This window comes from Anolis sagrei, chromosome 2, assembly GCF_037176765.1.
Source record: "Anolis sagrei isolate rAnoSag1 chromosome 2, rAnoSag1.mat, whole genome shotgun sequence".
Taxonomy (NCBI): domain Eukaryota; kingdom Metazoa; phylum Chordata; class Lepidosauria; order Squamata; family Dactyloidae; genus Anolis; species Anolis sagrei.
Window position 1 is genome coordinate 5,338,322 of NC_090022.1, and position 27,956 is coordinate 5,366,277.

General features: G+C 40.8%; 1 protein-coding gene across 1 annotated transcript in view; it reads right to left on the reverse strand.

Annotated features, from left to right (window-relative positions):
• Nucleotides 1-5,204: 5,204 nt before the first annotated feature.
• LOC137096243 (scavenger receptor cysteine-rich type 1 protein M130-like) overlaps nt 5,205-27,956 on the reverse strand; it is an 87,993-nt gene continuing 65,241 nt past the window's right edge. The window contains exons 5-10 of the mRNA XM_067465027.1: nt 21,923-22,231; nt 18,688-18,987; nt 17,184-17,489; nt 11,828-12,133; nt 7,797-8,099; nt 5,205-6,391 (exon numbers count right to left, since the gene is read on the reverse strand). Of these exons, the coding sequence (XP_067321128.1) occupies nt 6,240-6,391; nt 7,797-8,099; nt 11,828-12,133; nt 17,184-17,489; nt 18,688-18,987; nt 21,923-22,231 (1,676 nt within the window). The 3' untranslated portion in view covers nt 5,205-6,239. The remainder of the gene's footprint in view (nt 6,392-7,796; nt 8,100-11,827; nt 12,134-17,183; nt 17,490-18,687; nt 18,988-21,922; nt 22,232-27,956) is intronic.

Consider the following 27,956-nt stretch of genomic DNA (forward strand, 5'->3'; position numbering starts at 1 on the left):
CCTCATGATTGTCTACCTCACTACCTCTGAGGATGCTTGCCATATATGCAGGCGAAATGTCAGAAGAGAATGCCTCTAGACCATGGCCATATAGCCCAAAAAAACCTACAACAACCCAGTGATTCCGGCCATGAATGCCTTCGACAATACATCAGTCTTAGCTCTTGAGTGTTTTTGTTTTCTAAACGCAGAGTCTTGAGAATTTATCAGAGATTTTGCCTAAAGATTAGGATGACGTTCTCTACTGGAAATGATGTTCAAGAGTGGAATAAACCGCCTTAGAGTTTAGGGGATTCTCCTTCTTGAGAGGTTTCTAAACAGAGGTTGGGTGGATGTCTTTCAGGAGTGCCTTAGTTGTGTATTCCTGGATAGCTCCATGGCTGTAGGATTCTATGATCACTGCTGGTGGTTCACTGGTGGTGAGAGAGATTCCTCGCCTCTGCTGCCTGTCAAGTGAGCTGCAGAATAGTTTCATGGTTTCATTCTATAAATCTCTTGCCTTGTTTCATCCACATTGTGATTTTTAAGATCATGGTATGACCTTGCATGTCCTCATATCTACCACATCTCATGAAATGTTTCACTGCCTCCTGCCAAATTTTTATGGTATTTGTGCTGTTAGCATCCTCTGATGCTCATGTGAGGCCACGCTGAGTCCCCCTTGTGGGGAGAAGGGCAGGATATCAATATATGAATAAATAAATAAATAAATAAATAAATAAATAAATAAATGTCTCAATGCCTCCTGCCAAACAGCCCAGATCCTTTCTTCTGCAGACTCTGCTCTGAGGAATCTTCAATCATCACGCTACTATGAGATAGGCATGAGTAAGTCATGTAACCCAGGAGGGGTGGAATATTCACCAAAAGGCAAGGGATATATTGTGCTAACTGAAGGAGAAAAGGCATAGCCCTTATGTTTCATGGTGCAAGAGTACCCAGTCATTGACATATCTTGCACAACATTCACACTCTGTTTGGGTGTGAGTTGGCTGGTGCTGTTTATCTCCACTTGGAGATAGATATACTACACTGAGAAGTTGTGGCTGGAAACTCAAGTATCAAGTGCTTGGAGCTTGTTTTAAAACCAATCACATTCTGATGTCTAGGCTTCCTGTTCCTGAATTCATTATCATAATGCAAAGGTTTTTCCAAATTCTCTTTAAATGTATGTTGACATCTACCATCAGTTTCACTTCTATTATATTGTCAATAAAGTTGGTATCAATCAAGCAGAAAACAAAAGCTAGTTTTCTATCAGCTACTTAGTTTAGTATCCTTAGTTTTATCCATCCGCAACTGTTCCATAGTCACGACTTCTGCTTAGTAACAATGGTGACACAATTGTAATTCCTTCCAATCTACTTTAAGGGGCAGGAGCCCATGCAGAGAAAGAGGTCAATTCTGCTGGTAATGGGAGCATGGGGAGAGGACATTGCTCTCAGCTGGGAGAATATTTCAGGCAAAAAGATTACTTACTTTTGTAGCTAAGTAATGATAGAGGTTACTGGACAACACAACATACAATTTTTCATATATATTTTTGTGCAGAATAAATCCTTGGTATAGTCCTGCCTTGTGTAAGCATTGACCCAAGACAGTTAGGCTTCCCTTGACTTACTGAGGTCTAATTGTCTGATCTGACCTCTTGTTCCTGGTCTTCTCCTGTAAATAAAAGGAAGGGCAAAGGAAAGAGCTACTTTGCTGTTGGAGGAGTGATCAACGGACTACCTGAAGCTCGGTGGCTGCTCCCAGATTGAGAACCTCTTCTCTAAGAGGCTGGGATGGCTCCTCTCTTGGTCTCCCTCTGCTATGAAGTTCCCATTTTCTTATTCCACCAGAGCTTTCATGAATCAACTGTGCTTGGCTTTTTAACAATGTGCTGTGCTATTTTGTTGATTGATATTGTTTCAAAGTGAATTTTAAATAGTTTAACTGTACTGATGATTTAATATTTTCTAAAATATAACTTTGTGAGAATGAGTGTCTTAATTGGAAAAATAACTTTCTACAGTGATCCAGAATGTCTTTGTAGCAAATGTGTTTGAGCTAAAATAAGAAGCTGAAGACCAGAAGAATGAGATCAAAATGGAGAAAAGCCTCAATGCATGATGGCATGCAGGTTCTGGCAGCCAAAAGTGAGGAATTGTTAGGGATTCCTCATCTTTGGAGGAGGAAGGGGAGCAGGGAAGTGCTCAGAAACAGAGGCGGCCCTAGGTAATGTTCAATGGTAAGCAAACAGTATTCCCCCCCCCCCCCCTAACCAATCACTGACATATATTTTCTGTTCATTGTGGGAGATCTGTGTGCCATATTTGATTCAATTCCATCATTGGTGGAGTTCAGAATGCTCTTTGATTGTAGGTGAACTATACATCCCAGTAACTACAACTCGCATATGTCAAGGTCTATTTTCCAACTAACTAAACACACAGATGTCTATAATATGCAGTAGACAGGAAAGAGGGTGTATGGTATAGAGTAGTGTAATACTTCTCATATTGTTGTTGTTCATTCGTTCAGTCGTCTCCGACTCTTCGTGACCTCATGGACCAGCCCATGCCAGAGCTCCCTGTCGGCCGTCACCACTCCCAGCTCCTTCAAGGTCAGTCCAGTCACTTCAAGGATGCCATCCATCCATCTTGCCCTTGGTCGGCCCCTCTTCCTGTTGCCTTCCACTTTCTCCAGCATCATTGTCTTCTCCAGGCTTGGCTGTCTCCTCATGATGTGGCATTCAAAGGACTTCCACTTTCCCTCTAGTCTCCTTCCCTCCAGTGAGCAGTTGGGCTTTATTTCCTGGAGGATGGACTGGTTGGATCTTCTTGCAGTCCAAGGCACTCTCAGAACTTTCCTCCAACACCACAGTTCAACTTCTCATATAGGTATTCTATTTATCTACTTTTCACATAAGTATACTCATAACATATTAAGTGGTATAACTCACATAATTTTACTCCAAACTTGCTATGTGCATTAATTTGTTTGTTGACTCCATGAAGACTTAAGAATATATTCAAGATGGCAATAAGACTGTTTTTGAACTTTATTTGTATTACAGAACCAATACTACTACTATTGTACTGTTAGAATAAGGGTTACCTATATGTACAGCTTTATGTTAAGTATGCATTATTAACCTAATTTGAAGCCTTAGTTATACTTGAGAATCTTAGCAATTTTGGAGTAAAATTATGTGAGTTATACCACTTAATATGTTATGAGTATACTTATGTGAAAAGTGGATAAATAGAATACCTATATGAGAAGTATTACACTACTCTATACCATACACCCTCTTTCCTGTCTTTTCCCCCAAGAGCACCTCAAGAGCGCCCCTGGGCGAAATCAACAATACCGCAAATGCTTATTTTGTGTAATGGTTGAGCCACCCCTGCTCAGAAATTGGAGAGAGAGGAAGAGTCAGATGATGAGGCATTGCAGGTGCCTCCTTTTTTTAGAGAGACGAAGGGAGACAGAGCACAGACGCAGATCAGCCCGAATAGCTGCTAAAAGATGCTGAGCTAATTAGGAGATGCCCTAGTACCTCCTGCTTGGGGAATTCAGGGCTATAAATCAGAGGCAGGTTTTAGTCAGCTTCCGCTGGTAACAACGTCCCTGATAGTGCTGTTTTCACTCCTGTGGAATTCTGCTTTGTGTCCGCTGCTAAGAACTTTGTTCATTGTCTGTTGTTTGATGGAAGACTGGTGTTTCTTTTGAGGACCTTGTAAGAAACTTGAATTTGTGTCTGGATTAAGACTTCCTTGCCTTCTTTTGCACTTTTCAATTGCATTTTGCAATTCCTTTGTGTTTGCTTGAGTAAAGCATTTTTCTTTTACTTTCAATATTGTCTAAAGGCTGTTTTTGAAGGGCAACTCAGGACAGGAATATCTGAACCATGAACCGAACTTTACCAACTTGTTGAATGAAGAACATCAAGGGCTGGTACAGTCAAAGGAGTATTGCCCTTTGTCATTGTAGGGGGCTGCGTTTTGTAATTTTTTTTATCCCTTACCTATATGACACTTTCTCAAAATCTTGTTTTTCTGTGAAAGTGTTGACAGGACATGTTCTGCCTGACATTTGCTATTTGCTCACAAGATAAGGTCATGCAAACCGCAATAATGAATTGGCTTGCTGGATAATGTGTATGTGGGATGAACTATGAACATGTCACCTGAGGATAATGCATACATGGAACAAACTATGGACACTTCACCTGACGTGATGAATAATAACTTATATAACTTTACAAGACAACTACGGATGTCCAAAAGGATTGTAATAATCAGCAAGTTCCATTGTTAGCTCTCTGCGCATGCTTGTGTAAAACTCTCTAAATTGGAAAGCCACTACAGGAAAGGTGTGGTGGTGCATTTTCCGGGCATTAGCTAACTGTCACTTGCTCTTGGCCAAAAGTAAACTATCTTGAAGACAACTTGTGCTGTCAGTCTGCTTTCTTCACCCGCGTCCAAATGAAATTCTGCAACATCATGATGGACTGAACATGAACTGAGTGGGAGGAGGACATGAGAGATTTTTTCCTTTAACATGACTGATCAAGTGTAGACTAAGTTAAGAAGTAAGTTGTGGACTACGTTGGAGCCCCCAGTGGTGAAGAGAGTTAAACATGGACTACGTTGAGGAATAACAAAGGAATAACTCCCTGATACCAGAACCAAGACATGGAAGGAACGATGAGATTACATGAAATGGAACGTAATGTTTATTGCCATAGAAGTCATAGACTAAACTTGCTCCTAAATAATATAAAAGGAGAGCTTCTTCTGATCTGGCTGTTGTTGTCAAATGAAGCACTGCATCAGCGTCCCATCACTTCTGCAAAGGAAACTGATCAGTCCTTTGTGAGAAGATTGGTGAGTGTGAGTGAATGTGTGTGAGTGTGGGTCCGCTTGGTGCCAGGAAAATGTATGATTTTAAATGCTGAATAAAAGTCACATGCATAGTGTTTAAACCCAGATCTGGTGTCACTGGTATATTCTCCAGAGCTATATAGTCTCAAGTGTGCAGATTATCCAGTTTCTCCTCTTCTACAAAGAAAGGACACAAACTGTGTATTTGTGACAACTTTTATAACACACTCACACATGAACTGTCACTAGATTAATGGGGCTCATTAATTGGGGTTTTCAAAGTGCTCCTGAGTGGGAAATGTAGGCATAAAGAACCCAGATCCACACAGGTAATTAAGATTCATTACATGGTTTATTGATATAAAATGTTCAATTCAGGAACATTAAAGAAATAACAGTAATATGAATTTCAGTGATTACATGAGTTGTTTTCATTGTGTGCCTTTAAGAAATTTCTAACTTATGGTTAGGGTCAGGTGAACCCATCATGGAGTTTCCTTCTGGGGCAGAGAATTGGGGATTCATCCGAAGCACCCAGTGGGTGTCCATGGCCAAATGGAGCCCTGGTCATGGCCCTCTCCTTCTCTTCCTCTTCCTCCTCCTCCTCCTTATTTGTTGCCCACATCTCCTCATGGCTTCAGGTGGTGCGGAGCACAATTAAAGCATTGTATTATAAAATACATGCCATAAAATACAAATATTTAAAAATTAGCATAAAATACATGTAATAAAAAGCATAGTACAAGAATTAAAATTCAATACTAGTAGAATCTACATTTAACATTCGTAATATTAAATTGACTTGGTAGGCCTGCCTGAAGAGAGCGCAAATTAAACCCAAAACAGTACATTAAAAAGCTCATCAGCATATCTTGAAATAAGTCAGATAATCCATTGCAGCCAATCAGAGTATATATCCCATACTGAGTTTGAAATTATCCCTTTGTTCTAGCTCTTACACTTCCATTTTTACACTGTACAAATCCGACTCTGACTTCTCCATAAATGGCAAGTGCATATTAATTAGCAATAAGAAATTGACGGTAGTGGAATGAGAGCACAAGGCGGTTCATTCCCATCACGTCAATCACCCATATGCTTAGAAAGACAAAAATGTAAGATTTATTTAATTGATTAATATTTCTGAAGAAGGAAGCTTCCCTAAATTCCTATGAAAGTAAATATGTAACAAACAAGACATGTATCAATTTTTAAAAAGTAACATACAGATATAGAATGATATGCACGATTAACTGTATATTGTTATACTGATAGATTATGATGAACTCTAATATTCCTTCTGTCTCTGGCTCCACCGTACTGGGAGACAGACCTTGGCCCCTGGAACTGGCTGGTGAAGAGGGCTACTCAAGGCTGCTGCTGCTCTCTCCTCCTCCTCCTCCTCCTGATGGTCTTCCTCCTTCTCCTGCATCCAGCCTCAGCCACAATCCCCACCAAGGCAAGGGAGACCAAGGCAGCCACGCCCAGGTGAATGCTGACCTCAAGGGAGGATTCATCAGCTGCAATATAATATAATATAATATAATATAATATAATATAATGTAATATAATATATTGTATATACATATAATATTTATAATATTATAATGTAATACAATATAATACTACTAATAATATGATATTATAATTATATATTTTATATTACATGTAATATTATGAATAATATTACAATATAATGGTATAGTACAATATAGTAATATGTAATACTGATATTGTACTAGGCTAATAATATAATATATTGTGTGTGCGCATGTGTGTGCGTGTGTGTGCGTGCGTGTGTGTGTGTGTGTGTGTATAGCAAGCTGCTCTGAGTCCCTTTTGAGGTGAGTAGGGCAGCATATAAATGTTGTAAATAAATAAATAATAACTACAATGACAACAAAGGACAAATCAGGTGTTGGCTGCAACAGGAAATTGTTATTATCTGATCCCAGTGTCCTTGATTCAACTATTACTCCCAACCAAAATAGATTGATTGAATCACTCACTGAAAAGGAAGTGATGTACAGAGCTATGGAATATTTAACTGATTTATTATTCCAGGTGTCTCTTTTAGCTGGGACCCCAGTTAGATTTTGTTCCAATTGCACAATATTTTGCTCTTCTGGCTGGGCCCACACAGGAATTTGGGAAGCCATTTTTTTTCTGTGGTCTTTCATTTGTTCTAGTATTGCAAAAAGTAGACTGAACGCTTATTTGGCTGTGTAGTAATAACAGCTTGAAATCTATATCAGTGGCATAGTTAATGAGTTTCTACTGTCTGCCTCAAAGTAAGTACCAAGACAAGGAGTTCTGCTCTGGTTGAAGATCGAGACTATTTTATACGATGTACTCTATTAAGAGAGAGAGATTCTTGGGACAAATGCTGCCCTTCCTCTGGTTACTCCTACTAGTTACAGAAATATTTTACAGTCAGGCAAATATCTCATGCTTAGAAAAAAGCTGAGAGGGTATATTGATTAGGGCCAAATAGATGTAGCATTACTAGCATAGCCTTTCAGGGTCTTTGAAGGTGGTTGCCTTCTCTCTCCCTCCATGGTTTTTTTCAAAGATAAAGGAAATAGATTTCACATTTTGAATGTATAAAGCTTTTGCAACGGACTGACCAGAATGGTAATCATTAGGAGCAAGTTTGGGTGGATTATCTCCTTTTGGGTGAAACAATACTAAGAACAAAAGTTTGGATGGTCTGTTGAAGAAGCTATTGAATATTTCCGGTGTTAAGAGTGGATTATAATCTTTCTGAATATTTCCAGAGAAATTCAGCCATCCAGATTGCACTCCAAACTTTTTATTAATTGGAACAGCTGATTTCAATACAAAAGAAAGACTCTCATCGTGATCATGCTGGTTTTGAGGAACCCGATGCAGGCTTTGGTAAGGAAAACTGGGAAAGGCATGTACCTGAACACTCCACGCTGGCATCCTGGCTGTGGCTGCAATTCTGCTCTCCCCAGCTTCCTTTTTGGCACTCCTTCAGGGATGCTTCTTCTCCTGTACAGTTGATGTTCTCCATCCAAATGGGGCCAGATCCTTGGCCATAGTGTGCTCCACCCAATGCTTTGGAGGCATTGCCACAGCCCAGCTGCCTGCAGACCACTTGGGCATCTTGTAAATCCCAGCCAGCATCACAAACGGTCCCCCATGCGTCATTGTGAAAGACTTCAACCCTCCCAGAGCAGGGACTTGTGCCACTCAAACGGAGATCTTTAGCAGAAAAAAGAGAGACTTGGTACGAGATGAATGGTGATGATAGAGTTATAAGCAAAAGTTTTGTTAGAATTCACTAGACTATAAACACTGAATCCATTAATTTTACCTATATGTTGATTCATCAACCAATGAATGGATCTACTCTAGCTGGGAATAACCAGCAGGATGCCAGTCATTGTGATGACTTTGAATCAAATTGCTAAAATAAAAGAATTTAGTATGAGGATGCCTTGGTCTCAGACATTGCCACCCTAACTTAGCTTCTTGTTTCTTCTGTACTCAATGGGATAATTGGAATTGAGGTCTGCTCTCAACCAAACCTGATACACATATCTATCATGACAAACTTAAAATAGTTGTGGGGTTTGAGGACAATGACAGAGGATGATGATGAGAGTTATGGCCCACCCACATATGGAGTGTCATGTTAATCCCAGATACCCATAATGGATCTGAACTAATCTTGGTAAACATCCTCATCATGGCCATCTTAAAATATTGATGGGGTTTAAGGGGGTTGATAAAGGATGATGGAAGTTGTAATCCATGTGTGCATCTAGATCAAATCGGGTACAAGGACCCTTTGTTATTTCATTTACAATAATGATAGGATTTGGCATGGGGGGAGGCAAGAAAGAGGATGATAGAAGCGGGAGTCCACCTAAATCCAGAGAACTGCATCAACGCTGGTTCCAAACCAAACAGACGTGGCTGATGGGATTTCCAGAAAGAAAGATCTCAGATTGGTGGGATTTGCACCCACCCAAACCTAAGGATGTTGGGAATTCCACCTGGCCAGATCTGATCCTGGTGGCATTTTCAGTGAGCCATTTCTATCTCTTATGTGAGTTTCAGATTCACCAGGTTTGGGCTCATAGAAATTGGAACCCATCAGATATACCCTTTTTAAAAGGTCCCATTATATAGCTATACATTTTCTAATGAGGCCATTAATAAAACCATAAAGCTAACCATGATTTTTTCTCTCATGAATAGCATTTGAGAATGCATATGCTGGCAATGCCAGGTACACCTAAGATAATCTGTCTATACACATATTAAAAGTGAAAATATATGTGTGTGTATGTGGCTGGGGTGTCCACTTCCACAAACAGGCTCCCACTTCCACAAATAGCTATAACCCACAGTGCTGAGGAGTCACCAAAAAAACTCCCTCCAATGACATTTCAGGTTATAGTGAGAGTCATGAACATGTAGCCCAACCCTGCCAATGTCTTCCCCAAATACTATGGATCATCACCCAAGGAATGCTTTCATTCAGGGACAATTTCATCCTAGATTTTATGTGTTTTCTCCACCACAGGTAGGCATCGCAGGGTTCCTTTCTTTTTCCATTGGTGTGGAATTTACATGATCCCACTCACTGCCTCTTCCTTAACCCTTAACCACAGTTATAAGGGAGGGGAAAATAGCAGATGAGGAGACACAAATAAACAAAGATAATGGGTGACAAGCTGAAAATGTGCTTTTAAAATACAAACCGTATGGCTTCGAATTTGAAGTGGTCAAGAACAGTACAATTAGGAAAGAAATCACATTGCAATGTGTTTTATTTATAGGAAACCCACAAACATTAGAAAGATAATAAACAATAAATAAATATACTAGATTTATTAAGGGTGATATGAATAAAGCCAGAAGAATAGTGATAGCAATGGAAAACTCATTAAAATTGGAAATACTAGAAACAACAACAGATAAGGAAGACAGATATATAGTATTAATATGTAAAATAAATGGCAGGAAGTATACAATAGGAAATGTATATGGCCCAAATATAGGACAAACAAAATACTTTAGAAAGTGGTTTAGGAAAGTACAAGAAATTTATCAATGGGAGCCAACAGTTGGAGGGGACTTTAATATGGACCTTAGAAATAATATATTTTTAAAAGAATGTAAATTGGAGGACGTATTTGAAGTAAATTCTATAAATCAAAAACATACTTCTCATATAGTCATAAATGTATTAATAAAAAACACCAATAGGTCTAGAATTTTAAATACACAAATACAACCAATCTGGATTTGAGATCATGCGTCTATTATAGTGGAGTTAAACATAAGAGTAGCCAGATGAAACAGAGGCAATAAAAACTTGGAGACCTAAAAAAAATTGATAATTAAGACAGAAAACGTAAGAAAGAACTATTAGAAGAGATAAAAAAGAGGAGGTCAGCAAGTATAGAAATGGTCTGGGATACAGTGGTATATAGGGGTTATTGCATAGCAAAAGAAGTTACAGTAAAGAAATAGCAAGATAAAGAAAGGGAAAGAATGCTTAGAGAAATAAAGGAAACACAAAAACTATTACAAAGTAAATATGAAATGCAGGTGAAAATAAACTTGGAAAAATTAAAGAAACAATAAAAAGAAATGAATAATTTGGACTTCTGGAAAAAAGAGATGTTTATTAAAATAATTTCTTAAGACAAAATACAAATACAATGAAAAACTGGCTAATTATGTGAAAGAGAAAGGTAGAGTCCTACAGTTAAAGAATAAATATAATAAAAAGGTAAATTGAAGCAATGAAATAAGAAAGGTATTTGTAGATTTTTTACCAGGACTTATATATTTAAAAATACATGGAGGAAGTTTTAATGAAAGTTACAGACAATATTAGATAGAGAAGACAATAGGAAACTAAGAACAAAAATAACATATCAAGAAATAGAGCAGATGATCAACACATTGAAAAATGCAAAATCCCCAGGATGTGATGGTTACACTGCAAAGTTTTACAAAGAAACAAAAGAAATAATAATACCAGAATTGAAGAATTTATTTAATAGCATAATGAAAGGAGGAAAACCCCAGATATTTGGAAAGAATCAGAGATAACAATAGTGGGAAAGATCCAGCAGATCCTAATTCATACAGACCCATTAGCCTCCTAAATCAGGATTATAAAATATTAACAAGAATATTAGTAAACAGAATAGAGGGGTTTTAAACTAAAATTGTAAAAGACAATCAATAGGGCTTTATAAAATGTAGAAACATCACACCCTACAAGAAATATATTAACCATAACAAAAGAAAAAGAAAATTTGCACTCTTAAAGTTAGACATCTGTAAAGCTTTTGATTCATTAAACCACGATTATCTGTTGTAATTACTGGGTAACTACGGATTTGAAACTTCATTAATCAAAATAATAAAAGAGTTATATAGTAACATGAGAGCAAGAATAAGAGTAAATGAAGGCTTAACAGAATAAAATAGAAAAAGGAGTAAAACAAGGTTGCCCTCTATTTCCGCTATTATTTGTGTTAGCAATGGAACCTCTGGCAGATAGAATCCAAAACAATGTCAGGATAAAGGGATATGAGATTAAGAACAAAGAATTGAAGATAAATCTTTATACAGATGACATTTTACTAATAATGGAAAACCTAGTAGAAGCAATAAAGAAGTACAAATAATTCTAAAACATTTCAAAAATGACTCAGGATTGAAAGTGAATATGAGAAAATCAGAAATGCTTAAAACATCAGTGGAGGTTTGGGAGAATGGAATATAAAGTAGAAACTCATTGTCCTATTTACTGCCTTACAATTGTTATAAGAAACCACAGTTTGCAAACCACCACAGCATTTGCATATTTCACCACAATTTATTCCCTAGGTTTGGACACTTTTGAGGGAACTGTGGAAATTTCCTGAATTATCAACATTTCTTTAGTTTGCATCGGTTACCTGAGCACACAACACTGGCATCTTCTTCATGACGACACTCGTATAATGTGTGCATTTTGTAAAGGCAGTTGTACAGGGAAACCTCTGTCCCATTGCATTGGACTTCATTTATCAAGATGGGATCTTTTCCTTTTCCAAAGTGGGCTTCTTCAGGAGCGGACACAGCTTCACCACAGCTGAGTTCTCTGCACACGACTTGAGCATCTCTCAGGTCCCATCCATCATCACACACTGTTCCCCAGGTCCCATTGCGGAACACTTCAACTCTCCCAGAGCAATGGTTTGGACCATTCACCAATCTGGTTTCTATTGATGTTGGAAGAATGAAAAATGCTTTATTGATCTATAGTTCACTTCCTCGTTTTCTCCATCATATCTTCCTAGTCATGGGGCCATTCATAGTAAGTGTAGGAATTTAGCTGGCTATTGTGGAATCAATATAGAAACAAGGCTTTGTTGTGCAGGTTATCCTATCTCTTAGTAATACTCATTAGTTGTCATTGACTTCACTTGCCTTCCCTCAAATTCCAATAGTCCACACCTACATACTGCAGCTGGCAAATGAATGTGTCAGGATACACAGTTTGGAAAACTCTGGTCAAAATATTTCATTGTCGAAGGGCATTAATACATAAGTATATTCCTATTGTTATTTTACACAATACCCCCAACAATTTATAGTTTTTTAAGGGCATTGGAATGAAAATATAATTTTTATGTTTTTTTCTGATCCTTTCCTGAACTACCACAATTGCAGTGAATAAGGATACTAAGAATGGACCAGTGGCAGCGACTCCCCACAAAGACTATATTGTTTCAACAATTTAATAAAATATATCCTTTCATTTCAACTTTCTATATTCCTTGTATTTTTAATATTATTTCTCTCCCCATGTGTGTATATAGTTTATGGAACTCATGTCAAAATATAACTGTAGCTTGTCTTCATCCTGGTGAGAGGTTACTCTGTCCTGGTTCATTCAGTTTAGCTTAAATGCTTGCCAGGCATGGATCCTCTTACCCACGATCCTAGCTCTAAATTCAACTAAACTATCATGATATTACTTGTTCAGCACTTAAGTCACATGCATCCTCCAATGTTCCATTGCTGGCCCTGGAGCTTAAATCAATCTATCTATCTATCTATCTATCTATCTATCTATCATCCTTGTACCCCGCTCTTCTCACCCTCAAAGGGGGACTCAGGGCGGCTTCACAGCAAGCACCATTTGGTACCATCACAATAATAAAAACAATCAACAAATTCATTAAAGCAGGACATTAAATAAACAGTTGTTGAAAACACACCAGTTAAAATAAAAGGTTTTGCTTCCAAGTACCCTTTAGAGCAGGGGTTTTCAAACTTTTTCAGCCATAGAGCCCTTTTTGAAGCAAATGTGTCTGGTGGAGCATCAATAAATGTTTATGTATTAGAGGATATGGAAGGGATTTCCACCATATTTTGAGTATGGGCCTCCTCTGGGTCTTTTCTCTAATCTACACTCCATAGAACAATGTCTTGCTGCAACCTCCAAGAGGCATTGACTATTTTGACTGAATGTGATGTATAATTTTATACATGAATTCAGAAAGAGATTTGCAAAGAATGAAAGACAGAATGCACATGGTGCCTACCTCATTTTCTTTTCCCATGTATTACCACATAAGCCTCAATACCCTACAACTGTGTTTCTCAACCTGTAGGTGCCCAGGTTTACCAGCTGTTATGATTTCTGGAAGTTGAAGGCCAAAACATCTGGGGAGCAACAGGTTGAGAACCACTGCCTTAAAGGCATCATATCTCATCTTGGATACTAAGCAGTGCTGCCATGTTTAACACTCAGACAGAAGACAGGTAATGAATATCATGTGCTGTGGGCTATAGTGTCATAAAATATAATGTGTGGAAATTAAATGGATTTGGTATGAATGAAATGGTATGAAAGAAGTATGACTGGGGCCTAATTGGGATGAAGGCATAATTGTAAAATATTGAGGCCTGGAAAACAACTACACTGCTGAATTGTAATTAAAAGTTGCTGATAAGAACCATGGCAATGATTAACTGTTCAGATTGCTGACTCGATTAACTCTTGGAAAACAACATGTTTACATAATCAAAGACAATTCTCTTTTAAGTTAAGGAAACCAGTGACTGTTAAGAAGAAAAGTCAGCATCTGCTAGGAACTGGTGGGGAGCCAGGATGTTTCAGGCTGGAAAACAACTTGTCACTCATTTACAGCTTCTTCAACTTTTTGGAACGGCATCAGCAAAAAATTGCTATAAAAGAGACCTTCTAATATTCCAAAATTGTGGCAGATAGCTGGTCTGCTCACCCGCTGCTCGCCTCCATGGGAAGGAGAGAAAGTTGGTATATTAGGAGAATGGCAGATCTGCAATGGATCTCAGAGTCTGGTCACTTGCTTCTTTCACAGAGGAAGGGAAAATGTGTATTGGAAGTATTGGAAAAGCGGCAGATGTGCAGGGAAGCAATCTGGCCTAAGTGCAGGTGTTCTTCTCCAGGAGACGGAGAAAGAATGGTGATGCATTCATTTGAAGGGTGAATGCGTATGTGTAGTGTGAATGCGGAGTAGGTGTAGAACCCCTTTGTTTGTTTGTTAACCAATGTATCTTAGATAATCTGTATGTCTACCTTCTTTCTCTGTGTAAAAGTTACTCTGATATACTCTCTCACTGAAAATGCAATAAAAAGGACCTTTGTTTAAAAAGTTTCTATTACAATATTTCATAGGTTGAAATGATCACTACTACCTCTGAGGCCCCTTCTAAATTGCCTAATATCCCAGGATCTGATTTGATCCCAGATTATCTGCTTTAAACTAGGTTATGTGAGTCTCCACTGCCTGATAATCTGTAGGCCTGGGTAACAACGCAAAATCGATTTGTAATTGGGGTGTTTTTTTGTTTCGATATTTAAAATAATTACAAAATTTTCCAAAAAAAAGTTCGGTATTTACGAAATTTCGTAAATATTTACAAAACATTTTGTAAAGATGGCGCCCTTTTTTTTCAATATTTTTAAAATATTTTTTAAATTTAATTATTAATTTAGTAGAATAGGGAGGAGAAATTATTATTGAGGGAAGGCAGGCACTCACTCTGGCGGACCCTCTCGCTCGCCGCTCGCTCGCCGCTTGCCCTCTCGCTCGCCTTCTCGCCCTCTCGCTAGGATGGGTTCCTTCCAGGAGGGGCTCTTTTTCCCAGGCTGCCAAACTATAACTCCCAGGATGTTACAGCATTGAGCCAATGTGGTGCCAAACCTCATCCAGGCTGCAGTGTAGATGGCTGCAGGATGGAGGGGTTTCCTGCCTCGAATTGAGAGAGAGAGAGAGAGAGAGAGAGAGAGAAGAGGAAGCAAGTGAGCCTTCTTTGGAAGAGAGCTCAGAACCCCCCTGCGAAAGGTGAGAGAGAGAGAAAGAAGAGAAAAGGAAAGAAAGAGAAGGAGACCTCCCTCTCGCCCTCTCGCTCGCCCTCTCGCTCGCAGCTCGCCCTCTCGCTCGCCCTCTCGCTCGCCGCTCGCCTTCTCACTCGCCCTCTCGCTCGCCGCTCACCCTCTCACTCGCCCTCTCGCTCGCTTGCTCAGCCGGCGCCGAGAGAGGAGAGCTCCCAGCAAGCCAGGCGGCCATCTTACGTATTTCCGAAATGGACGGAAATACAAAATTTTTTGGCGCCTGCCGTTTCGATATTTAAAAACACTTCCAGGTTTAAAAATAAGTTTTGTAATCGTTTTGTAATTCAAAAATTAACGAATTTTTTAACGAATTAACGAAACGAATTGCCCAGCCCTAATAATCTGGGATCAGATCCTGGGATATAGGGGCAGTGTCGAAGTGGCCTGAGTATTCCTTGCCTAATTCAATCTTATGAATATCCATCCAAGCATGGGAAGTCAACAGGTGACTTACGGATTGTGCATACACAGAAACACATGCAGAAACATTATTCATAGAGCTTATTAAAATTAATCTATTTATCCATTCATCCATCAGTCTATTTCATCTATGTAACAGTTTCTAGAAATACTGGATAGCACTTAATTGAACAAATGACACATGCATCTTTTTAACAAGTGCAACTGAGCTTTGCCTGAGTTTTCAAGTGACAGAAGCTGAAATGCCTCTCTTTCTTGACATTCTGTATCAAATAGCCAGATGGAGCCATTCTCCACCAAAGAGAGCTACTTGTAGGACTGCCATTGCTTCTCTGCAATCAAGTTCCTTGCACACAATTTGAGCATTGTTCAGATCCCAACTGTCATGGCTGATCTGAGTTCCTCATTGAGGGAGAGAGGATGGAATATAAAACTAAGTAAGTAAACAAATAAATAAATACATGGTTTACCACGTCTGGTTATAAACACCTCAATCCTCCCAAAGTAACACTTTGGACCAATTATTTATTTATTTGTCATATTTATACCCCACCTTTCTCTACCACGGCTGGGGGACTCAAGGCGGCTTACAATGGCACATACACAGTGCCTTAAAACAACACATTCACCTAAAATAGTTTAAAATTACAATATATTAGACATGATTAAAATATATTCAAAATTAAAAACACGACATCCAGATTTCAAGTAGGGAGGGGGATGATCTAATGTTGCTAGGAAGGGAGTTCCACAACTGAGGGGCCACCACTGAGAAGGCCTTGTCTCTCGTCCCCACCAGCCGTACTTGTGAGGCAGGCAGGACCGAGAGCAGGGCCTCCCAGATGATCTTAGTCTTCAAAGCTGGTTCATCGGGGAAGATACATTTGGACAGTTAGCCTGAGCCGGAACCATTTAGAGCTTTATAGGCTAAGGCCAGCACTTTGAATTGTACTCAGTAGTGGAGTTGTATGCTCCCTGAATGCCGCTCCAGTAAGCAACCTGGCTGCCGCTCACTGGACCAGTTGGAGCTTCCAAGCAGTCTTCAGAGGCAATCCCATGTAGAGTGCATCGCAGTAATCTATACAGGATGTAACCGGAGCGTGGACTGCCATGGCCAAGTCAGACTTCCCAAGGTACAGGCGCAGCTGGTGCACAAGTTTTAATTGTGCAAAAGCTCCCCTGGTCACCACTGAAACCTGAGGTTCCAGGTTCAGCAATGGCTCCAGGATCACTCCCAAACTGCTAACCTGCACCTTCAGGGGGAGTGTAACCCCATCCAGCACAGGCTGTAACCCTAACCCTTGTTTGGTCTTTTGACTGACCAGGAGGACCTCTGTCTTGTTTGGATTCAATTTCCATTCACATGGAAATGGAAGATAAAGACTCATCCTATCCATGATCACTTTGAGGATACATTAACCCCATGCAGTCTTTGGTAAGTACAACTTGTGAAAGGCATGTACCTGAACACTCCACGCTGGCATCCTGGCTGTGGCTGCAACTGTGCTCTCCCCAGCTTCCTTTTTGGCACTCCTTCAGGAATTCTTCGTCTCCTGTACAGTTGATGCTCTCCAGCCAAATGGGGCCCGATCCTTGGCCATAGTGTGCTCCGCCCAATGCTTTGGAGGCATTGCCACAGCCCAGCTGCCTGCAGACCACTTGGGCATCTTGTAAATCCCAGCCAGAGTCACAAATGGTCCCCCATGTGTCATTGTGAAAGACTTCAACCCGCCCAGAACAGGGACTTGAGTCATTTCTTAAACGGAGATCTTTAAAAAAATATTAAATATAGTAAAAGATTAATGGCGATAAATTTATGGACAAAAATTCTGTTCTTAGCCTTGACTACACTCACACAGAGAGAGAATCTAGATATACCCCAGTTGGGAGTAACTAGCAGGAATTCTTGCCATTATTCTTGCCTCTTTTGATCCAACTGGTAAAACAGGATTTAGTATGATTATTATTACTGGATCCTCTGTACTAGAAGGAATCATTGGACTGGATGTCTGCATGGCAGCTAAAAGTCTCAGGTTTTGTCCTATGCATATCATGGGATATGCATAGGACAAAACATGAGATATGCATGTGCTCCGGGCATGCTCAAAGCAGTTATTTCATGGCACTAGGCATAGCAAGAACTCAGGCATAAAAGGAGATTGGGTGAAATTATTCTCTCTTTGAGACAACACTGAGTGTGATCACAACACGGGCAATTAAAAACACCTATGTATAAACATGACCCCAAACTGTCTACACTTGTATTTCAGGTGAGTACAACCTTGCACTCCCACAGGGAAGTACCCAATAAATATGTTAAGAAAGTGAAGTGGACATGTAAATTATCTCTACCTAATTTATTTGGATGCATCCAATACATTTGTGAAGACACGTTCTGCATGTGTATCTAGACTTACTTACTCAATGCTATGTCTTACTTGAAGCCATAAGAGTAGAGCAACCAATAAGCAAATAAGTGCAGATTTAGATTAAAAACTGCAGAATAAATTATTAATTTTAAATTACATTAATAGTACAAACATAAGAAAATCTTGGTTGAGATTCTGCATGGTAGATAATGTATAGCTAAGGCTAAGGTCCATTTCCAGATCTTGGTTATTAGTAGTGTGTAAACTGTTTTTTCTCTTAGCTATAAACTCCTTTTCATTATAAGTTTTATAAGGCTTTATTACAGTAATGCTAAAGGTTGGGTATATGCTGTATTGAAGGAGTGGAGATGTGGGAGAAAGGCCTATAAGGTCAAGTGGGAAGACAGTCCCCTCTTTGCTGCCTTACAGTGTTCGCAAAGCAAGCACCATACGTAGTCTTTCCTAGCACTAGAAATCTGTACTGGGATTTCTTTTCTGAATATCCAGTTTTTAAGATGGGTTAATTTTAGACTCTTCTGCTATCAAATGTAAAAGTCCAGAGTGAATAATCAATCTTACTTTAATTTTCAACAATTACCTGAACACACAACACCAGCCGATTCATGTGTGTTACAACGACTTCTTCTATCAAACATACATTGGTCAAAGGCAACTTCTGTTCCCAAACATTTATGTTCATAAGGGAAGTTTCCGAAATTCTCTCCAGTCCCAAAGAAAGATCCTCCTGGGGCTGACACGGCAACTCCACAGCCAAGTTCTCTGCACACGACTTGAGCAGCACGCAGGTCCCATATGCTATTACACACTGACCACCAGGTCTCGAAAAGCATTTCAACTCTGCCAGAGCAACGGTTTCTGCCATTCACCAATCTGGTTGCTGTTGGTTTTGGAAGAACAAAAGGTGTTTTCATTGATTTGAAGGTCAAATACATTATTTCTCTTGCATACTTTCTGGTTATAGGACCTCTCTTAGTGAGAGATAAGCTGGCAGTTGTGAAATCAACGCAAGAGTGTTGCAAAGGCCTGCAGCACAACTCCTATCTCCCAGGAATACTCATTTGTTGCTATGGGACACTCCCTAACCCCATTGATAACCAATAGTCCACATGTTCATTTGAAGATCCCTCCCTCCTATTTGTAAAGTTCTGTCTTGTGTTTTTCAGTGAACTGAGGAAAATTGAGTTACAACTTAGAGTGGGACTGGATTCTAGAATTGAGGATCGCAGAGGAATCTCTGTTCTCCTTCAACTTCCTTTCCATTTCCAATAGGCAAGATTCTCCAATGATAACAACCAGCTTGGAATATAAGGTGATAATTATAATAATAAAAAACCCTCCAGCTAGATAGAGCTGAACTGCTTCCTGCTTCTTGGCAGTTGGAGTGGATGGCTCGCAAGGATTCTATGATTCTATGAATTGATAAACACAGCTGAGCAAAACCTAAGCAGAAAGAATCACAGAAGAATCATAGGATCCTAGAGTTGGGCCATCCAGTCCAACCCCTTGCCAAGAAGCAGGAAAATTGCATTCAAAACACCCCTGACAGATGGCCATCCAGAGTTAAGATCTTGAGTTTATGGTTGGATTTAATGGGGAAATCAGCCTCAGGGAAGAGCCAGAGGCAAATGGCCCACTGGGCGAAGCTTCCAGGTGCTTTTAGGGAGAACTTCCTATATAAGCCTCAGGGGCCCATGTGCTTAGAAAGAGGAGCTCAAGGTATGTGGGAAGGGGAGGGGGTCCTAGGCTGGGCAGACAGAAGGCCCAGGCCCCCAACTCCCAAAGACAACCCAGACCCCCAGGAAGTGCTGGAGCCATGAGTAGCCAGGGACCGTTGGGTTGGGGAAATTCTATTTCTTGAAGCTCTGGCTCAACATGATTCAATAAATAACAGTAAAGAACAACACGCAAAAACAGGGGAATTCCAGTCAGGAAGCTATCAGGGCTGGGTAACAACGGAAAAATTTGTTTCTAAAATCAATTCGTTTTTTGGGTTTTTTTGCGTTTCGATATTTAAAAGAATTCCGAAATTTTCCTTAAAAAAAGTTCAATATTTACGAAATTTCGTAAATGGTAAAAAAATTACAAAACAATAACGAAACAATAACGAATTGATTCGTTAATGGCGGCCGCGATCGCGCAATACGCTAAAAAAACTTCTGAAGCTTCCCTCTCCCTCTGTTGTTGACTGTTGGTGTGATATTATAATTTTTTTTCACTAATTAAACAAAAAACAACTATAAAACTTGCCCCAGACATGCGGAAATAATAACGAAACGACCTCAAACCAATAACGAAACGAATACATAACGAAATACGAAGCATTTACGAAACGAATTGAAAAATTTGTTTCGTTTTTAAGTTGCTCCAGAATGGTTCGTTATCGCTTCATTAACAAAAAAAATAACGAATGTTTAACGAATTACGAATTAACGAAACGAAACCGCCCAGCCCTACTAGCTAATCATCTTCCAATGAATGATTCCCCCAGGCAGCAAGCAGCCAGACCTTGAAGCTGCAAGGCCAATAAATGTTAATCAAGGTGGCCAATTATAACATTCCCACCTGCCTCAAACAGACAAGAGTTCTTTCTCCCACCCTGGACATTCCATAGAAATATATAAATCCCACTTGCCTAGTTTACGACAGACCTCCCAACCTCTGAGGGTTCCTGCCATAGATGGAGGTGAAACATCAGGAGAGAATACTTCTGAAACATGGTCATATAGCCCAGAAAATTCACAGCAACCCAATGATTTGTTTTTGAGCTTTATGACTACTCCTAACTATATCAGAACAACATTGCCTTCCTGTAAGAGAGACCTTTCCATGCCAATGCCAATTTTTTGCTTGGAAGAAAAGGTTCCTTTTAAAACTCTCCATTTCTTTCCTTCTCTTTTTATGTGCCTTTTCCTCAGTGTGCATGTGCACAGGGGATCTTCCCTTCCACAATAACCTCCTCACTGGATCACTGAAATCAATGGGAGGGGGCAACTATTCCATATGGACTTCCCTTGCAATTGTAAACAGTGGCATTGTCCAATAGGCGGTTTATGATCCACATGGCCTTTCACGAATGTCTTAAGAGTGGGGATTTCACCTCAGAAGAGAAGAATAAGCAGGAGGTCTTGCCTTAAATTAAATAAACGGTTCTTCTCTTTTCCTGCTTCCATCATAATATTATTAATTCAAAAAGCAAAACAAAGTGTTTACTCAAACACCTTCTCTTTGCTCCTCTGGATATCTTTTCTCCTCTGGAAATACCCGGCTGAATCCTGTTTAAGGAGGTTTGGTGTTTCAGAAAAGGTCCCCAAGTGATGAAAAGTCCTTCAGTGGTGACTCTTGGTGCTTGTCATCTTTATTTCTCTGAATGGCTTTGGCCCCCTCCCTTCCCCTATGATGACTTATTGGGAACCTTTACATTTTTTATGGCAGCCCAAACATGAGACCTAAATAGCCTAAAGCCACCAGATACCATTTAATTTTTTGTGGCTCAGCAGTGTCCATCCTGGTTGGTACTTGAATGGGAGACTATCAACAATTGCCAGATATATTTCACTGAAAAAAATAGGCAATTTGCCCTCTTTGCCTTAGAAAGACCTATGACATTCATGAGGTAGCCATAAATTGAGAGGCGACTGGAAGGCACAAGTACAAACCAAGTGTTTTCTATGCAACATTTGTTCAGAATGAGTTTGCCATTTCTTTCCTTTAAGACTTAAAAGTTTTGCTTCCACCTGGTCACCAAGCTGGTATTTGAACCCTGGTCTCCTCCCGTCCTAGTCTGACTATCCAACCAGTTCACCAACAATTACCTGAACACATAACAGCTTCTCCATTATTGCAGCTTTCCCGTTCGAAATCTGTCAGGTCACATTCAGCAAGGTCATTTGCTGTCCATTTGCAGGATTCTATAGATGGCCTCTTCTCACTGTATGAACTGTAAAGTGGATGTATTTTTGGGGCCCATGAGATCGTTCCACAGCCCATTTCCCTGCAGGCGATATGGTTTTGATACATATCCCAGTTTTCAATACATATGGATATGGCTTTCCATTGCTGCTTGTGGAGCACCTCTACTGTTCCAGAACAGCGGCTTAAACCGTTGACCATCCTGATCCAGCCTGAAAAGGGAAAAACCAATATGATTTCTTCTCCTCCCAGTTTCTCTCTGATGTCTGTTTCTCTTTCAGGTAGATAATTATTTGTCACACAGGGACATTCAGGAGAAGTGGCGAGTGTCCCTTGCTAAAGCCATACAGCAGCAGTACATGGAGCAAACACAAGCTGTGGCATATGGTAGGCTCAGGGGCAAATGTAGTAACAGGGAGTCATGCCACCAATAATAATAAGAAGAAAAGTGATATCTAGATCACCATCCTCCCAGGACACCCCTGATGTTCTTCTCAAGCATCATGTATCATCCATTCTCAGCTGGCTTCTCCCTGCTTTTCCCCCATCTCTAATGCAGAGAAGCAGGACACTGTCTTATGTATTACATCTTATAGATGGCAAACTACTAAACTATCGCATTCAGACCAACACTGTGTCCGAAAAGATTTTCGGACACTAACCCCGTGGTTACTCACAAGGTGTTGCTATTTTCTCAAACAAATAGCCAACAGCTGTAGGGAAAAGGTCCGCAAGGCTAAAGCAAAAAACGAGCTCAGACTTGCCAGGGACATTAAAAACAATAAAAAGGGCTTCTATTCTTATGTCAGTAGAAAAAGGAAAAACAAGGAGGCGATAGGACCTCTTCGAGGAGAAGATGGGGCAATGCTGACAGGGGATAGGGAAAAGGCAGAACTACTTAATGCCTTCTTTGCCTCAGTCTTCTCACAAAAAGAGAGTCTTCAACCTCAGCAAGATGGAGTGGATGAGGGTTTGGAGGACATCCAACCCCAAATTGGGAAAGAAGTCGTCCAGGAATACCTGGCCGCTCTTAATGAGTTCAAGTCCCCAGGGCCAGATCAACTACACCCAAGAGTATTGAAGGAACTAGCGGAAGTCATTTCGGAACCATTGGCAACCATCTTTGAGAGTTCTTGGAGAACGGGAGAAGTTCCAGCAGATTGGAGGAGGGCCAATGTGGTCCCAATCTTCAAGAAGGGAAAAAAGGATGACCCAAACAACTACCGTCCGGTCAGCCTCACGTCGATACCGGGCAAGATTCTGGAAAAGATTGTTAAGGAAGCGGTCTGCAAACACTTAGAAACAAATGCAGTCATCGCTAATCGTCAACATGGATTTATCAAAAACAAGTCATGCCAGACTAATCTGATCTCTTTCTTCGATAGAGCTACAAGCTGGGTAGATGCGGGGAATGCCGTGGATGTAGCGTACCTGGATTTCAGTAAGGCCTTCGACAAGGTCCCCCATGACCTTCTGGCAAGGAAACTAGTCCAATGTGGGCTAAGCAAAACTACGGTGAGGTGGATCTGTAATTGGTTAAGTGGACGAACACAGAGAGTGCTCACTAATGCTTCCTCTTCATCTTGGAAAGAAGTGACAAGTGGAGTGCCGCAGGGTTCCGTCCTGGGCCTGGTCCTGTTCAACATCTTTATTAATGACTTAGATGAAGGGCTAGAAGGCATGATCATCAAGTTTGCAGACGACACCAAATTGGGAGGGATAGCCAATACTCCAGAGGACAGGAGCAGGATTCAAAACGATCTTGACAGATTAGAGAGATGGGCCAAAACTAACAAAATGAAATTCAACAGTGACAAATGCAAGATACTCCACTTTGGCAGAAAAAACGAAATGCAAAGATACAGAATGGGGGACAATGCCTGGCTCGAGAGCAGTACGTGTGAAAAAGATCTTGGAGTCCTCGTGGACAACAAGTTAAACATGAGCCAACAATGTGATGTGGCGGCAAAAAAAGCCAATGGGATTTTGGCCTGCATCAATAGGAGCATAGTGTCTAGATCTAGGGAAGTCATGCTACCCCTCTATTCCGCTTTGGTTAGACCACATCTGGAATATTGTGTCCAATTCTGGGCACCACAATTCAAGAGAGATATTGACAAGCTGGAATGTGTCCAGAGGAGGGCGACTAAAATGATCAAGGGTCTGGAGAACAAGCCCTATGAGGAGCGGCTTAAGGAGCTGGGCATGTTTAGCCTGAAGAAGAGAAGGCTGAGAGGAGATATGATAGCCATGTATAAATATGTGAGAGGAAGCCACAGGGAGGAGGGAGCAAGCTTGTTTTCTGCTTCCTTGGAGACTAGGACGCGGAACAATGGCTTCAAACTACAAGAGAGGAGATTCCATCTGAACATTAGGAAGAACTTCCTGACTGTGAGAGCCGTTCAGCAGTGGAACTCTCTGTCCCGGAGTGTGGTGGAGGCTCCTTCTTTGGAAGCTTTTAAGCAGAGGCTGGATGGCCATCTGTCAGGGGTGATTTGAATGCAATATTCCTGCTTCTTGGCAGGGGGTTGGACTGGATGGCCCATGAGGTCTCTTCCAACTCTTTGATTCTATGATTCTATGATTCTTTTTGCCCTGGCAGCACAGAAAATCCGGGCAAAACTAATAGCTGAAATTGCAGTTGACTGTGCTAGGGATGCTTTCAACTAATAGTGGCTGTTTATGTAGTTTTAATAATGCTGTATCTATTTGTTTTTACTTGGTTTTTAATTACGCAGATGTTCTTCTCAAGCATAATGTATCATTTATTCTCAGCTGGTTTTCCCTCCTTCCCTCAGCTGGCTTCCCCCTGCCTTTCCCCATCTCTAATGCAGACAAGTGGGACACCGTCTTATGTATTACATTTAATTTATCTTATGGGGGACATGAGAGAAGCCTCCTTGCAGGATTGCAAGACATCTAGGCATCCCCTGGGCAATGTCTTCATAGAGGGCTGATTCTCTCACTCCAGAAGCAACCAGAAGTGACTTGCAGCATGCAAACAAGCAAGCAAAACAATCAACAGACCTTTTCAGGACCAACCATGACAATAATCTCAATCAACATTGAAGGCATGTCAGCTGCCAACGAACAACTGCTCTCAAAGGACATCTAATCAACTACCAAGCTTGCAAACTTTGTGTTTTGTTTGTTAAAAAAATGCAATACAACTGTTTGGTTTGCTCCTGACACGATAAATAAATAATTTATCTTATGTAGATGGTAAGCTGCTATGAGTGCCTTTGCGGTTGAAAAGCAGGGTAAAAACTATCTAAATAAAAAAAATTAGAAAATTTAGACAGGTCATTTTCAGGTGAGGATAGAATCATAGAATCATAGAATCAAAGAGTTGGAAGAGACCTCATGGGCCATCCAGTCCAACCCCCTGCCAAGAAGCAGGAATATTGCATTCAAATCACCCCTGACAAATGGCCATCCAGCCTCTGCTTAAAAGCTTCCAAAGAAGGAGCCTCCACCACACTCCGGGGCAGAGAGTTCCACTGCTGAACGGCTCTCACAGGAAGTTCTTCCTCATGTTCAGATGGAATCTCCTCTCTTGTAGTTTGAAGCCATTGTTCCGCGTCCTAGTCTCCAGGGAAGCAGAAAACAAGCTTGCTCCCTCCTCCCTGTGGCTTCCTCTCACATATTTATACATGGCTATCATATCCCCTCTCAGCCTTCTCTTCTTCAGGCTAAACATGCCCAGCTCCTTAAGCCGCTCCTCATAGGGCTTGTTCTCCAGACCTTTTATAATTTTAGTCGCTCTCCTCTGGACACATTCCAGCTTGTCAATATCTCTCTTGAATTGTGGTGCCCAGAACTGGACACAATATTCCAGATGTGGTCTAACCAAAGCAGAATAGAGGGGTAGCATTACTTCCCTAGATCTAGACACTATGCTCCTATTGATGCAGGCCAAAATCCCATTGGCTTTTTTTGCCGCCACATCACATTGTTGGCTCATGTTTAACTTGTTGTCCACGAGGACTCCAAGATCTTTTTCACACGTACTGCTCTCGAGCCAGGCATCCCCCATTCTGTATCTTTGCATTTCGTTTTTCCTGCCAAAGTGGAGTATCTTGCATTTATCACTGTTGAACTTCATTTTGTTAGTTTTGGCCCATCTCTCTAATCTGTCAAGATCGTTTTGAATCCTGCTCCTGTCCTCTGGAGTATTGGCTATCCCTCCCAATTTGGTGTCGTCTGCAAACTTGATGATCCTGCCTTCTAACCCTTCATCTAAGTCATTAATAAAGATTTGAACAGGACCGGGCCCAGGACGGAACCCTGCGGCACTCCGCTCGTCACTTCTTTCCAGGATGAAGAGGAAGCATTGGTGAGCACCCTCTGGGTTCGTCCATTTAACCAATTACAGATCCACTTCACCGTAGTTTTGCCTAGCCCACATTGTACTAGTTTCCTTGCCAGAAGGTCATGCGGGACCTTGTAGAAGGCCTTACTGAAATCCAGGTACGCTACATCCACAGCATTCCCCGCATCTACCCAGCTTGTAACTCTATCGAAAAAAGAGATCAGATTAGTCTGGCATGACTTGTTTTTGATAAATCCATGTTGACTATTAGCAATGACCGCATTTGTTTCTAAGTGTTTGCAGACCACTTCCTTAACAATCTTTTCCAGAATCTTGCCTGGTATTGACGTGAGGCTGACTGGACGGTAGTTGTTTGGGTCATCCTTTTTTCCCTTCTTGAAGATTGGGACCACATTGGCCCTCCTCCATCTGCTGGAACTTCTCCTGTTCTCCAAGAACTCTCAAAGATGGTTGCCAATGGTTCCGAAATGACTTCCGCTAGTTCCTTCAATACTCTTGGGTGTAGTTGATCTGGCCCTGGGGACTTGGACTCATTTAGAGCGGCCAGGTATTCCTGTACGACTTGTTTCCCAATTTGGAGTTGGATGTCCTCTAATCCCTCATCCACTCCGTCTTGCTGAGGTTGAAGATGACTTTCTTTTTGTGAGAAGACCGAGGCAAAGAAGGTATTAAGTAGTTCTGCCTTTTCCCTATCCCCTGTCAGCATTGCCCCATCTTCTCCTCGAAGAGGTCCTATCGCCTCCTTGTTTTTCCTTTTTCTACTGACATAAGAAAAGAATCCATTTTTATTGTTTTTAATGTCCCTGGCAAGCCTGAGCTCGTTTTGTGCTTTAGCCTTGCGGACCTTTTCCCTACAGGTGTTGGCTATTTGTTTGAATTCTTTTTTGGTGATTTCTCCCTTTTTCCACTTCTTGTGCATGTCTCTTTTGTGTCTCAGCACAGTTAGAAGTTCTTTGGACATCCATTCTGGCTTCTTTGCACTTGTCCTGTTTTTTCGTTTTGTTGGCACGGTTTGCAACTGCGCCTTGAGTATTTCACTCTTGAGAAACTCCTATCCATCCGTAACTCCCTTGTCTTTTAGTATCTGTGTCCACGGAATGCTGCTCAGTGTTTCCTTCATTTTTTAGAAATCAGTTCTCCTAAAGTCCAAAATGCGGGTTTGACTTGTCTTAGTTTCGGCCTTTCTTTGTACCTCAAATTGCAGGAGCACATGGTCACTTGCCCCTAAGGATCCTACCACTTCAACCACATCGATCAGGTCCTCCACATTTGTTAGGATGAGATCAAGAGTAGCCAATCCCCTTGTTGCCTCTTCTACCTTCTGGACCATGAAATTGTCTGCAAGGCAAGCGAGGAATTTGTTGGACTTTGTACTCTTGGCCGAGTTTGTTTTCCAGCAAATATCGGGATAGTTGAAATCGCCCATGACTACTACATCTCTTCTCTGTGCCTGTTTGGTCAACTGTTGGCAGAAGACTTCATCAAGTTCTTCCTCCTGGCTTGGAGGTCTGTAGTAGACTCCTACAACAAGATCTTTTTGAGTCCCAGTTCCCTTGATTCTTATCCAGATGCTTTCAAGCTGGTTTCCCGGATTGCTGTCATGC